Source organism: Lonchura striata, chromosome 10 (assembly GCF_050655825.1).
Source record: "Lonchura striata isolate lonStrDom1 chromosome 10, ASM5065582v1, whole genome shotgun sequence".
Classification (NCBI taxonomy): Eukaryota; Metazoa; Chordata; class Aves; order Passeriformes; family Estrildidae; genus Lonchura; species Lonchura striata.
Window position 1 is genome coordinate 16844177 of NC_140712.1, and position 14623 is coordinate 16858799.

At 40.6% G+C, this 14623-nt stretch overlaps 1 protein-coding gene across 6 annotated transcripts in view; it reads right to left on the minus strand.

Moving 5' to 3' along the window:
* The window catches only part of ARNT2 (aryl hydrocarbon receptor nuclear translocator 2), a 95968-nt gene that overhangs the window by 21576 nt on the left and 59769 nt on the right, over positions 1-14623 (minus strand). For all 6 annotated transcript variants that reach the window (XM_021537594.4, XM_085588853.1, XM_021537591.4 and 3 more), the window contains 4 exons: positions 9680-9756; positions 7650-7784; positions 6797-6871; positions 2664-2815 (listed from right to left, as the gene is read on the minus strand). In XM_021537594.4, coding sequence (XP_021393269.1) covers positions 2664-2815; positions 6797-6871; positions 7650-7784; positions 9680-9756 — 439 coding nt within the window. The remainder of the gene's footprint in view (positions 1-2663; positions 2816-6796; positions 6872-7649; positions 7785-9679; positions 9757-14623) is intronic.

The window sequence follows — 14623 nt, forward strand, 5'->3', positions numbered from 1 at the left end:
TCTTTGGAAATCAAACAGTCCCAACTACACAGGAAGACATGGTCAAACAGGGGGCTCTTCTTTTCAGCCCAACACAGCACAAAAGTGAAATATTAAATGCTTCATTTCTCCAGGAAGTTTCTCTTGGATGACTACACCCAAGTGAAACCCAGAGAAGTTTTATTTGCTTTTCCTTTTTTTTTTTTTTTTTTTTTTTTTGCAAGGAACTAAGTGAACATTTGAACCTAATATTTCCTTATTCTTCTGTAACAAAAGCAAGTTTGGACATTTCACTGTGTGAAGCTCCAAAGGAGTATCTTTATTTAAAAAAAAGGAAAAAAAAAAGAAACAAAAAAAAGAAACAGAGCAACCAAACCAAGCCAACAAATAACAGTAAAAATCAATGAATCCCTGCACAACTGGAATCATCACTGCCCTCTACAGTCTTTTGGGAAAATGCTGTTCACTGGCCAACTTGAGCTATTCCATTAACAGATGCACACAGATCTAAGTACTGTGGCTGTAAGCTACCCTCAGTTAAAAACTGATTTAAACCCACTTTAATTGGCTACATTGTCGTTATGATTTCATGCTGAATTTTTAACTACTTCAAGCCTGTTTTTTATGGGGCTGCCTAGGTTACCACAGTGATAAGCATATCAAATCTGTCTCTGTGCCTTCAGCTGGGCAGAGCAAGGCATCCCTGCCTGGTCTCCATGGGAAGCACCTTGCTGGACCCAGAGCATCTTCCAGGAGCACGTAAGGATGGACACACACACCTGGGCTGGTGCCAAACCACCAGTCCAACAGCAGCTTAATGAGAAGTTGGCAATCACCAGCTACACCATGACGTACAAGTCTTCAGGGCAGCTAGGAAATCAGAAGTCAAAACATGACCCCAGATGTGGGAAAAAAAAAAAAAAAAAGCCAGAAACAGGCAGGAACTGCAGTACTTTACAGTAAGCCCTCTTTGGAAATCTGAGAGCTGGGAGAGAATAAGGGGAAAACCAAAACCAGCCTGAATAATGCATTCTTTCTACTATTCAAAAGCAGGAGTATAATGGGCTGTATCTTGCCCATTTCAGAACATTTTCAACATGACAGGAAAGAGGGAACATCCTCTGTCAAAGTAGCAGCAGGCAACTTCCATATTAGGTCAGCATTTCTGGGTTGTTATTCAAACCTAGCAAGAGAGATGGAAGCAGAGCCAGGAGCTGGCACAGTCCAATTCATCACAGGGAGTGCTGTGGTGCCAAGCTGAACTGTACAGTGCAGGCTCAGAAAAAAACATTCCCAGAGTCAACACAACATAAGTCTCCAGCCCTACTTTTTCATCCATGGCCTCTTGGGAACAAAGCACAATTAAGCCAGCCTGGGACAAACCTCAGAAGATGTTCTTTACTTTGCAGGCCTGTTTTCACATACACAAATTATTTGAAAAAGTATTATGGGACAGCAGAAATGTGAAAATAGCTATTTTGATGCACAGTGCAGAGAAGCTGTCTGATTTTAAGACACATTTGCCTGTTTTCAATGAGCTTAATTATTCAGTTTAAGCCCAGCTTTTTGGGTATGAAGAAAAACAAAAACAGGAAAACAATTGTAATGCTGGGTTTCATGTAAGTGAATGCACAGCCCTTCCAGTCCAGGTATGTGCTAAAGAAGCAAGACAAGGAATGCCCAGAGGCACTTCCAAACTCCAGTGCCAAAGCCCCAGGGGTTTGGTTTTGCAGTGGAGCTCTCAGCAGGCACCTCCAGCAGCAGACTGCTCATTCAGCATTTCCAATATATGGTCTAACAAGATGAGATCTCAAACCCAGTAATTTCCTCCCAGTGAAAGACTTGGCAAAAAAAAAGCTCTGGTCAGATCAGAAGCAGATTTAGTATTAAGAATAGATTAGGTTTACATTGGAGAGAAAAAAAAAATATTAAAAAAACCTCACAATATAAAGCAATCAAGGCCAGATTAGGTTCTGCAGTTACTGGCTGAGGACTCAGCAGGCTCCAAAAGCATCTCTGCTCAGTCCACAGAGACCAACCTCCACCATACTCTGAGTGTGATCTCCTCCTAAGAGGCCAATGAAAGATTTTTGAAAATATTAATTCCAAGACAGATGATTTCATTTTCCTCTTAAGATTAGGAGTTGGATCACCCTCATACTTGGGGATATTCTATCAAATCTAAACTATAAGGAACCCTTCCCAATCAAACCTACTAGGAAATAATTCTGCCAGCTTCATTAGGTTGTAAAATAGACAGAGCTGAAGCAGAAGATCCCAGAACTACAGAATGATATGATCACAATGAACATGGACATGGAATTTTCTTCTGGCTCAGGAGTCAGGCTAACCTTCCTCCAGTACCAGGACAGCTGTGGTGCTGCTGGAAGCTCTGCATCAGTTCAAGGCAGCCTGGACTGAGATCAATGGCTTTGTCTAATGACATAACAGATAAGTGACGTTTCCCCCCAGTGCAGCCAGGCCCTGGAAGCATCACAGGATAATGACACAGGGAAACAGCTAAACTGGGAGATCTCCTGATGCAGCAAAACCCTATTACAGCCTGCACCGCCAGGCAGAAACAAACAGTATCTGCTTAAAAGATTGGGATGTGCTTTACAGCGAAAAAGAATGGTTACAATTCCTTCAAAACCACACAGGGGAGCACCCAGAAAGGCACATACTTGACATTAGTGTTGGTGCAGATGATGTATTCAATCTCATCAGAGTAAGGATTCTGAAATGTGAAGCTGCTGGTTCTGATCAGCATCCACTCCCGGTTTTTGGTGCGAAAACGATACATCACAGACAGGACCTGACCCTTCAGTTTCACCACCTGCAAAGCCATGTGGAAAGGTTAATAACAGGAGATTGCTATCTGCTGTGTAAATGAATAGTTAACAGCAGCAACTGGTGCATTTTAGACTTGAATTCCAGAAAGCTATGGGGACAGCACAGGAATTTTTAATTTGGAGAGAATCTGCAAAATCCATGTTCACAGCTATCTCCTTCAGAATGAAATCCTCAGGCTTTGTCATACAAAATGCCAATTTCCAGCCTGCTTATAAAAAGAATACAGACTCAGGACAATCATCAGGTTGTGCTGCAATCCTGACACAGAAACTTTAAGAATGTTTCAATGTGAAACACTTATCGAGAGATTAACAGAAACCAAACTGAGGATTTCGTAAATGTTTATCTGTAAACCATAAACCAATCACTGCAAGTAAACAAAAGCCTAAAACAAAAGCCATTTTGAGGTTGACTGCTTTTCTGCTTGGATACTCAAGCAGATACAATTAATATACAATTAATATATGTGAAAAATCAGCATCAAAATTTAGGATGATGCTTAAACATAGTGGTGTTTACTTTTTGGGTTTTTTAGAAACCATCAGGTGTTGGTTCCCCCCATCCCAAACATATTAAAAGATTCTCTAGGATGGCAAATTGCTAACAAGAAACATTTGCTTCTGTCTTTCAGCAGCAAAAGAGTGTTTGGATGGAGAGAACACTGATAAGCCACTGTCCATTTTAATACTATAAATTCCTTGCTTGCACAGGCCATTTGTTTGTAACTAAGAATTCAGATGTCTGGGTTTGGTAGCTGAAGTTTTGTTCAAGTCAACAGTTGGGCATCAAGTGAGGATTAAGAAGTAGCCAACTAAAGCACATTCAAAGCAATCTTCTCACACTGGCCCTGCAACTGCATTTCACGTGTTATCCAACAATCTGGGGTTAAGCCAGGAGAAAACTTTCATGGTTTTAAGTCATTCAGCTGACACTTACCTGGCCTATCTCTGTTTATATTTTACAGCTTTTCCACCAGGCTATCCCAGGGTTGCCTCAAGGAAGGAAAGGGAAGGTCTACTGCAAATAAATGCCACATCTTGTGGATTCTTAATCATTAACATCTGGAATTTACTTTTTATTAGCTATCTGCAGCCTGGATTCTCTAAAAGTAAAAGTTCCACTATTTACCCTCTGTCTTCATTGACAAGCAATTAGATTAAGAAAAATGTTCCAATGCTGCTTTTTTCAGAAGTTTGCACTTCAAATTAATCAATTGGATATGGGACTAAATGGAAGAATGTAAACAGAAGACAATGCAAATAGAAGACACAACAAGCTTTAGCAAAGCCTAGGGAAGTTCAAAATCATATTGAACTAAATGATTTGGTTGGTTTTGTTGGGGGTTTTTTAATGCTTTTACAGGGTTTTTCTGAGCTCACTGAGCAACATTCTTTTATCAGCAATTTTCTACTACCACACCCAGGGCAGAAACCACAGAGCTGGTGTAGAGTGTGCAATCTGAGTAGTATTCTACTGGGTATCCAACAGCTGTATACTGGAGCCTTTGATATTAAACTGTATGTGTTTGTCTTAGCCTTGAGACTATTTCATTCTGGCCTGATTTTTCCCACCCTGATGAATGAATTTATCTTCCCAAGGAAATGAAACTCTAAGATAGATACTGGCAATTGACCAAAAATTGCAAAACCCACCCTCCCTCTCTCCCTCCTTCCTCTGTTATGCACCAGCCTGGTTCTGATACTGTCAGCAAATCAGAAGCGTCAAGTTTTCAGGTTTTAGGAAAAAAAGGAAAAAGAGTTTATTTGAAATCACAGTTACCTTTTTAATTAAGAGATTTCTAAGACCACACTAATAATAATAAAACAAATGGCAGTGATCTATTACCCTGAAACCCTGATTAAGCAAACAGTAATTCTGTAATAATATATAAAGCAGAGAGATTGCTGGTGGGAAAATCCTGAACTGTCTTAAGACAGAGCACACAAACAAACCAGCACAAAAAATTTCAAAGCCAATGACAAAACTTTACTTTCTTATATTCTTTGGAAATAAAAACCACCTGGTGCAAAGCTTAACTGTTTACTTCAGTCTTTTATTGCATGATGGGAATAACAGACCCAAACTGCTACTGTACTGAACAAAAATACACCCAAGAAGGCATTGCCTCTAAGGAAACAACACAGTATTTTCATAGATTGGACAAAGACTGAGTGAACAGGAACTTTTCAGTTCTAATTGCATTTTTTCCTGCTGTCTTTCTGTATGACCTTAAGCAAATCCTGCAGGTCCCTGATCCATCAAACCACTTATGCACATGCCTAGCAGTGAGTGGTGACAGTGGAGTCCCCAGTGAGTTCAGGGACACGCTGGCAGCCTGCCACAGCCTGATCTCCCTCCAGTGAACACGGGGAGGACCAAGTCATTAACTGCAATGTTCATTAGTCAGCCCTGCTGAGACCCAGGCAATCACTGGATGGATTCCCTGCAGAGGATGTTTGACAGGCCATTATCCAGCAGCTCTCTGTCACTGTCCCTTGGACAGATGAGTGGAATCAATCATTTGGGCACCATTGAAAAGCAGCATATGTGTTCTCACTGCTCCTGCGCTGTCAGGCACCAGTTCAGGAGCTGAACCAGCCCAAAGCTGGAAGTTCCATGCAAAAGGAATTAGGGCCTCAGCCCTCCCAGGACTCCCCTCAGTCCACCCAGGCCAGCGCCAAGGCAGCAGGAAGGTGAGGAGGAGGGCAGGCAGGAGAGAAGGGGGGAAGCAGGAGCTCACTCCTGGTGATGGACCAGGAGGATTCAGCTGCAGCATCACATCCCCAGTGAGGTGGGGCAGAGGAGATGTTCTGGGTGTGGTGACCTGTTTAAAGCATTGAATTCTCACAGCCTCTGAATCAACACCTTGAATTTAGAAAGGCTGCTGTTTGCACTCAGTCTGTGCAAGGAACTGGAGGCACACTTGGCCATGGGGCTGGTAGTCCCTGTTGAAGGGGGAATGGTGAGAAGCAGCTCAGAAGGACGAACATCTTACACCATCTCCAATGCTTCTGCAGGGACCATAACCTCAGTTTCACAATCTGTTCTAGGGACACAGTATTTAGCTGTTTTGCCCCCAGAGGCTCTGTCTGTACATGCCATGCCTGAACACACAGTTGTCTATACAAAATGCTTAGGAGTCACTTCATATCCACATTTCACAGCTGAAAATACATCTCAGCATCCAGCACAAGATGTATCAACACAACTTGGTTGAGCTATTGGCTGTTGTTAGAAAATCTGGAACCACTTAGATCAACTGAGCCTCAGCAACAGGTTAAACATCCTGTGCTGGGTGCAGCAGGAAAGGCACTGAAAAGCCCAGGAATAAGGAGGCAGCTCAGGGAAAGCTGTGCTAATGCATGTCACAGACCAAGCTGAAACAGCAAGCTCTGCAATGGAATAAATGCCATTGATTCAGCTGATGTAAATGTGGCCCATGGTAAAAATGAATCCAAACCGGTAACTCTTCCTGTATGTTGTATTTCTTTTGTTACTTCCCTGTACAGTTCAATTTCTAACAGAGGAAAGGGGCCAAATTACATGTAGATGTAAAGTTTAACTTCATTAAAGTACATGAAAAAGCAAATCATCTGTGCTAGCAGAGAACTCAGTTACAAACAATCCAGTGTCACAGAGGAATGTAACTCTTCCAAGTCAAAAGCCCTTGGAAGGTAAATAATAAACACTTATCATAGGGGGCTCAACATAGGCATCTCCAAGACTGTTCACTCTGTGCAGCAAACAACCAAATATATAACTAGAAGATTTAGTTCTGAAAATATTGTCAATCCATGCTGCAGTTTAAGCTACCATTTATTATGCAGCTAAACCAATTGATAACTGACCAATGGATTGTTTTGTATCTTGCCACTTCTGCATAAAAATAAAATAAAAACTACTTCTGTGGACAAAATAATAACAAAATAATAAAGTGTGGAACAAAAGGAGCAGGACACAGCACCTGTTGGAAACTCTCTCGCAAATGGCTTTGGTCTTCAGGATGGCAGAATTCTAAAATATCTTTCCCCAGAAGATCCTAGAATAAAACATAAAGCTATGTAAAAAACCCAAACAATAACACAAATCCACATGTAGACCTACAAGTCATTTTTGCAAACACAAGATCTATCAAATTTAACAGGACTACTCAGTTAATCAGGGATGAATCATACAAACAAGGTTTGTAGGCATCATGCCCCACGTTTTTACTAAAAAGTTTACGTTATTTTCTAACACCTGTGAAACGGTGTCTTGAAAAGACTGATATCTGCTACTACAGCTCATTTTATGCACTAATTTTTGTAAAAACACTTATTATAAATCAATTTAAAATAAAAAACTTAATAAGCAAATGAACAAGGAACTACTTTTGCCTCTAAATTGCAACTGCTGGGAGTTATCTGAGGAAGAGCTGTGGTTCATTTACTATTCTACTCAGTTCTGTACTAGCCTCCTGTTCAGAGGAGCAGATGTAAGCCTGAAGGAAAATAGATGCTGTAAATTATGTCTGTTTACTGTTCAAGAGATTGGCAGAATCAAAGGTCTACAGGACTAAAACTCTTTTCCAAGCACTGTTAACTTTCTATCACAGAAATGTCTTCACTGGAAAGCAGTGCAAGGTTCAGAGCACTCTGCTGTTGGAATTTTAATCAGACCTAAAGGTATAAACAGATACCCCACACACAGGCGTGGACAGCAAAGAAAAACAAACAGCATTCAGTGCCTGATGTATGAATTATCAAATACTTTATGCTTGCAAATGGGATTTTCTGCATTAGCTCCACCCATTCTCCACATTCCCAGTGGCCACAGACCTGGGGCTGGTAGCCAATGACACTGATGCACCTTGGGTCCACAAAGGTGATGACTCCATCCGAGTTGTGCCTGGACAGGAACTCCGTGGGGACCGACATGCCGTTCATGTCCATGCACACGGGAGAGCTGGTCACCTGGGGCAAGAGAGTCCACACCAGTCACCAAAGCCACATCCCACCCCCAGCTAAAGGACACAATCTGCTGGCAGACTGAAGAAAGTAAAATAGAACAACAGCACAGATAAATGACACAACAGCCTTTAGTCCAGATTGCAGGGCAAATATCTCACTCCATGGCATCTATGGAGGATTAACAACACATCAGAGGTTGCCAGGAAGGGGGGATATACTGAGGACGCAAGTCCAGCTGCACTCATCTCGCTTTGCAGAACATCAGGCATCATGGTTCTATCTCTTTCAACCAAGAATGAATGACTTGCAAGGACAATGCAGTCCACTCATTTTAAGATAGGAAACCAGCCCATAATCTGTAGACCTAACCAACAGCACTGCTCAGACTAATCACTCCTCTTTCAGGTGACATGAACCTCACCTGAAACGCCTGAACCAAGTCCTCCAGAGGCTGAGGTAGGGGATAACAGACCAGCAAGTGGCTGCTCATAATGAAAAACACAGTTCTCTAAATATTTCCCAAATCTCACCAGAGAGAACTGTGTGTTTTATCTCTGCCTGAAATCTGTGCTACCAGGCCACTTCATATCCATTCTTTCCACTGGAGGTACAAAGGAGACCACTGATTTTTTTTTACAAGTTCCAGAGCTATCTCTGCTAACAATGCAAAATGAGCAAAATCCCATTTTTTTGCTAACTCGGAACGGATTAGCCAGTTAACCATATGCAAGATTTAAACTTGCTGTTAGAGAACAAGAGTTTTTACTTTGTACACCCTGACACCTTTCTGATTTAACCTACCACAGAGCTTCCTCCTGCCCGCCCTCACATACCACAATGGCTCCTCTAACGTAACAGACATTTTGACATTACTTGGAAATCATCTTTCTTTGGAAGCTGTAACACATAAACCCCATAACTTCCTTTGCATCAGTGGAATATATTACTCTTGATTATGAAAGCATGATTAACCTGAATCCCACCCTGCAGTACTTGTGTAGTTCTGCCATGGCCATGGAGAGCCACTCTGCAGACGTGCCAACACCTGCAGGCTGTTCACCTCGGGTCAGATGGGTTTGGCCCCTGTGAAAGGGTCATTCCACCTTGTCAGGAGGAGTGATCCCCTCCTAGCAGATGGCAGCGAGTCCAGGGGATCATGCAAGAGGCTCAAAGATGTTCACCCAGACCAGGAAGATAAAAACTGTCCTCCCTGCTGTGGTGAAGGACATTCACCATGACTGTTTTAGCTCAGAGCTCTGAACTCTGCTCAGCAGTGCACAAAGGAGCAAATGCACTACAACAATTGCAACCGCCTGCAAAAAAAGGAAGGAAAATTTTATTCTCCTAGTTCCTTCAGCTCACATCTCATCTGAATGCATAACACAATACACACTGAGAATAAAGCTATGATTTCTGAAGTGCCTCTTGACTTCTTTATCTTTACCATTTTCAGAATAACTCCTGCAATCATAGTTTTCCAAGTAGTTGATTAGTCAGAGAGAGAATGGCTGGAGAAATGCCAGGGAGCATAGCACTGGCTTTGGGGGTCACTTTAACCCACCACCTGCAGCACCTGTACTGCCACATTTCTCACTACCTCCAACACCCCAGCCCTACACACCCTGAAGAATAGAGATCTGTGCACACTCATCAGGAGCTTCTCTGCTGTTGTTACTGCATTAAGTACACACATCCAGCATCAAAATCACCATTTCACTTTGCTCTGCTGACAAGTTCTAGACAAGTCACTGACTGCACACACATCAAGGCACTTTATAAACTGGAGGCATGTTAAAAGTTAGAGTAGTAGCAAAACAGCGTGCAAATCTTTTATAAACACACACAGAACAATGATCATGCTTTCAGAAATAGTTTGTATATGGAAAGACTGCCATTACCTGAAGCCTTCCTATTGCCACGAGGCAGTATTTACTACCTTGTCCCACATCAGCATCTTCTTCTGGTATAGTCATTCCTGGAGTAAACGATAACAAATACTGTTATAATTAGGGAATTGGGATAAACAGAGATGCTGCTGTCCTGGCTCTATACTTTTCTAGATGCTCTAAATTTTACAAAACACCCTCATTTTCTTCTCTAAGATTCAGTCATTATTTCTGGGTTCAGATCAGATGATGCCTCTCAGTTGTGCTCAATCCTGTATACCTCACACACATATACACAGTACCCACAGCAGCAAGTTTGGCTGCTGAAGAAAAAGCAGCTAATATTCTACTAAAAATACTAAAATTCTACTAAAGATACTGAAATTCCATCATACACCAAGTTGGACAGTAACATTTCCATGAGTGCTGCTTCACCAGCACGTTATGGAACCACGGGGTCACTTAACCATGGTCACTGAATGCACACTATGTTCAGTTTTCTTTGTGAATAATATTTTATAATGAGCCTTAAAAACAAGGCACAGCCTAAAGTAATCACTAATTCTGTGCTCATACTGAACAGCTGGTTTTACTTTTTTCTATAATGAACTAAACCTGCGTTGTTATGTTGAAAGACTGAAAAAAATGCGGATGCTTTGCTAACGCTGCTCGTTCCAGCTGTGTAACAGGAGTAACTACTATAAACACAGGAACAGTTTCAAAACATATATGTGTACTATCTTCCATCTCAGTGTTTCACAAATAGGAACACTCAGATTAGCACTGTTTACTTGCTTGCTGGCTAAGCCTTGAGCTGAAGTTATTTCCCAGCTCCAGTACTGAGATACCAAATTCGTATAAAACACTTGAAAAAACGTCTTCCAGGAGTGACACCACTGACCTATTTTAAGTGATCTGTAAACTCTTTCACAAGGATTTTCAAGAAATTCAGTCATAACAGGCAGTGAATCATTTAAGAGGCACTTCAAAGCATTAACGAAATTAATTGCAAAGCAGCTACCATGCCTGAAACTACTGCCACTTTATTTTTTAAATTTATAATCCCCAGTGTAAGCCAATCTTTGGACAGCCCAGAGGATGACAGCACACCACTTTCGTGAATGATACCTCTGAAAAACCACTAAAAATGCTGCTGAATGGAGTCATCTCTAAGAATGTCATTCTGTATCAAAACAGTTGAATCTTATCTAACAATCAGCTCCCAAACAGCATTTTACAGGTATTTTTTGGTCTTCACTGAACTATACAATAAAATAAAATACGCCAAGTATGGTGGAAAACCCCCCATGTTTTTGTATAATATATTGAGACTTGTTCTGCAGTAACTTCACAATCTGGGATGCACAACATTATTTGCAGCCCCCTACTAATAACTAGAATTTTATCAAGGGGTCTCAAGAGCTTTACAAAGGAGGAGCATTATTATCTCATCTAACAAGTGCTGTTTTAAGGACATAACTCTTAATCATTCTAGCTGGATAACCAAAAGATCCCTTTCAAATGGAGTTTTGCATTTGAGAAGGACACATTTAAAGCAACATTCCCCTGACCTCAAAAGCTTTTTCCAATAATTTCCTTAGTGGCACAGAGTATTGCAAAGGACAGCAAAGATACAGCTGGACAGCTTCCACTTTGCATAATCTTTTTCCTCTGTAGCTTTCAACAGTGATTTCCTTTTTAGGATCTTGGTCCACCCTTGCTACTGCTCAAATAGAATTAAAGTAACATAAACAACTTCCAAAATTAAACCTAGCTAAGAAACATTATTTCTGATGTCACTCTGTTGACAAAGGGAGGCTGTTGTTCTAATTTTCATCTTTTTTTTTTTTTTTTTTTTTCCTTTTTGCCCAAGATGGATTACATTTGGTCTGTATAGCAAAATGGAAAATGTCTTAGTTGGGTTATGCCACAAGACACTCTATGAGTAAAAACTAATCTGCCTGGAATTAATACATGACCCAGTGGATTGTTAACCCCTTCCCAAAGTTCCTAGAGAAAAAATATGACAAGATTTTCTGCTTCTCTGCAATGTAGGTGCTACTACTGACAGCATTCCACAGAGAGAAATTTTTTTCTTTATTCTTCAGCTGACATTTCCGAAGATTCAACTCTGGGTGTCTTTATATGGGAAGGTGCCATTTGTAGATCAGATTTACTTTTGCTTTAGCACACTTTCTATTGTACACACCCCAGTATGGACAGGTAAACACAGATGTGCACTGCACTTTCTACCAGTTTGTCCAGCTCTTAATAGAATGCAATATTGCTCCTTAACACCACCAAGTCCCATTGTTATCTCTAAAAAAAGTTGTAAGGTCTTGGAGGAAAACAGCCATGAAAATGACCTTTAGGGGACATCCACAAAATAAACATATTTCAGTTATTCACATTCTTTATGTGTAACCCTGTGAGAGGGTTTATTTCTCAACACCAAATATACACCCCTCTTGAATAATAAATACAGTGCTGTACTTGCCTGAGTTCACATCAACAACTGGCACAGCTAAGCTGCAATTGAGCATCACAAATAGAATGCTGTGCCATCAGAGGTTATATTTAATTTCCAAGTGTCCTCTATACCAGCAAACAGTTTCCCACAGGGCAACAGTTCCTTATGTTCGTGTGGACATAAGGAATTTTTAGTTTTCCCAATGAGCTTCCAGCTGGATCTAACAGCTTCATTTTCTGCTTTCTTTCTCTCTACCCTTCTGCCCCACATCTTCTGCGAGACGCAGAACAGCACTGGTGGATTTATGGTTTTATTTCACTACACTAAAAAATAAATTGTTTATAATTCTTTAAAAAGATGGAATTTAAGTGTCCAGTGGTCATTAGCAATCCCTGATAATGTCTGTCTTCATTAGATGCACTTCTGATAGTTACTTGCCAGGGAAGGAACTACACTGTGTGACTTTACCTCTCATACAAAACAATGGAAATAGGCTTTCACAAAAAAGGCTGTGGATAGCATACTAAGGATAAAAATCTCATTAAAAATCCCAATAAAAACTAAATTAACCACTCTTTAAAAAATAAATAAAGCCTTAAAAATGACAGCACTGCAAGGAATATTCAAGCAACTAATTTGTTTTGTGTTGGAAGAGGGAGTACTTTGCACAAATGTCCAGATTCTGGCCAAAACTTTAAAATAACCTAACAGCTTTGGCATGCTGTGGTTAAGATGTTACCGTAAGTCTGACTTGGAAGACTAAAATGTTTCTTTTTTAACTAAAGAGGAAAAAAAATATTTCAACATTATCTGAATTTAACATTATTCTGTGACTCTTTATTTGAAGTTTCAAAACATGTATCTATCTCTTTGCTTCACTATGTGCTTTTGTGCAGATCCTGGCTTTGATTTACAGAAAACTACCAACATCCTGACAGACCTTATCTTCTCTCTCCACCAAATCTTATGCCACAAAAAGAAAGCAAAACAAACCTATTAGGAAAATATCATATGGACCACAGAAGACTCCTTTCCTTCCAGGAATAAGGTATTCAGAGGGGAAAAAAATAGAAGAAAATAAAACCTTGCTTAAGTTGAAAACAGGAAGACCCAGCAGAAGGTCAGCACTTCTCAGTTTTATGACTGGCTATGAACCTGAAGCACTGTCTAAGATGAGGATCACAAGTTCCATCTGTGCTGCTTCGCTGGGAACAGAGGGACAAAGGATGGGATTGCTGCTCAGCCAGCTTCAAACAAGGAGTCCTTTTGCCTCATTCAAAATAACCCAACTGGCATTATTTAACTGAATATACAACATGACTGGCTGGAACATCCATCTGAAAAATCTGACTCCTTTTTCCTTTGACTTCCACACCAAGTTTACACCTGATTACTTGAGGCCAGCATATAACCCATGGGGATAGAAGTGTGCAGGTACCACACGCCTGCTTTTGCACTTGATCTTATTTTTACCTGTATTTTTAGGCACAGTGGAGAAAAATGAACAGACCATTAACACACAGCCTGAACAGAGGCTGAGGCAGGATGCTTCCTCTGTTTTCTCTCCCTTTTCTCAGTGAAGAAGGGGCTGAAGACAGGCTGCCAGGACATGAGCCTTGCTGCTCTACACAAGGGAGAAAAATCACAAAGGCAGGCTGGATGTGCCAGTGTTTTCATGCTGAACACAAACCTGAGCCACAACAAAACAAATCCAGCCCTTAAAATATGCCACCAGCTGTCTGCAGCTTATTCATTTTCACCTGTTTGAAGCACTTACATTACTTCAGATTTGCACAGACTGTCAAACAGTCTATCACACCAATAATGATCACAAAGCAATTCTCCTCTTGCTTCTGTATCAACACTGATTTATTCAGCGTGGGACTAAAAATCTGAACACTGGCTACAGACAATGCAATTCAACTCAGAAAGAGAAAATACCAAGTGCTAAACAAATGAGACTAAGTACAGATTAAAGGCATTTGATAATCATGATTCTTTTGCTTGTGACAGTACAGTTCATATTGTATATTAGTTATGTGATACACATGCCACACTGCATGCTTTGAAAGAAAAGGATCTGGAGTTTATACCAGTGTCCACTTGGCAACTGAAACATAAATTAAAATTATCTTTTTGATCACTGAATTTTTAAACTGCTGTGATTTAGCACAAGTCCATTTATTCCAAAGAACCCAGACACCATGCAGGCTTGCTGATTTGAACAAAGTAATTTTATTACAGGGTAGAGAAGCCTTGGCAAATTCCATTACTGCTGTAGTTATCTCATTTGCTTTGCAGATTATGGTTGGATTACCACTGGAAATGACAACAAATGCAGTGATGTTGTCACTTATTTACTCAAATATAGGGGAACAATTCAGCCTATGGATATTCACATTCAACTTTGAAAGCCAATGGATACATGACAATCACCAACACAAAGTGGGGAAGACTGGGAAGGCAAATAAGCACTCATGAAAAAG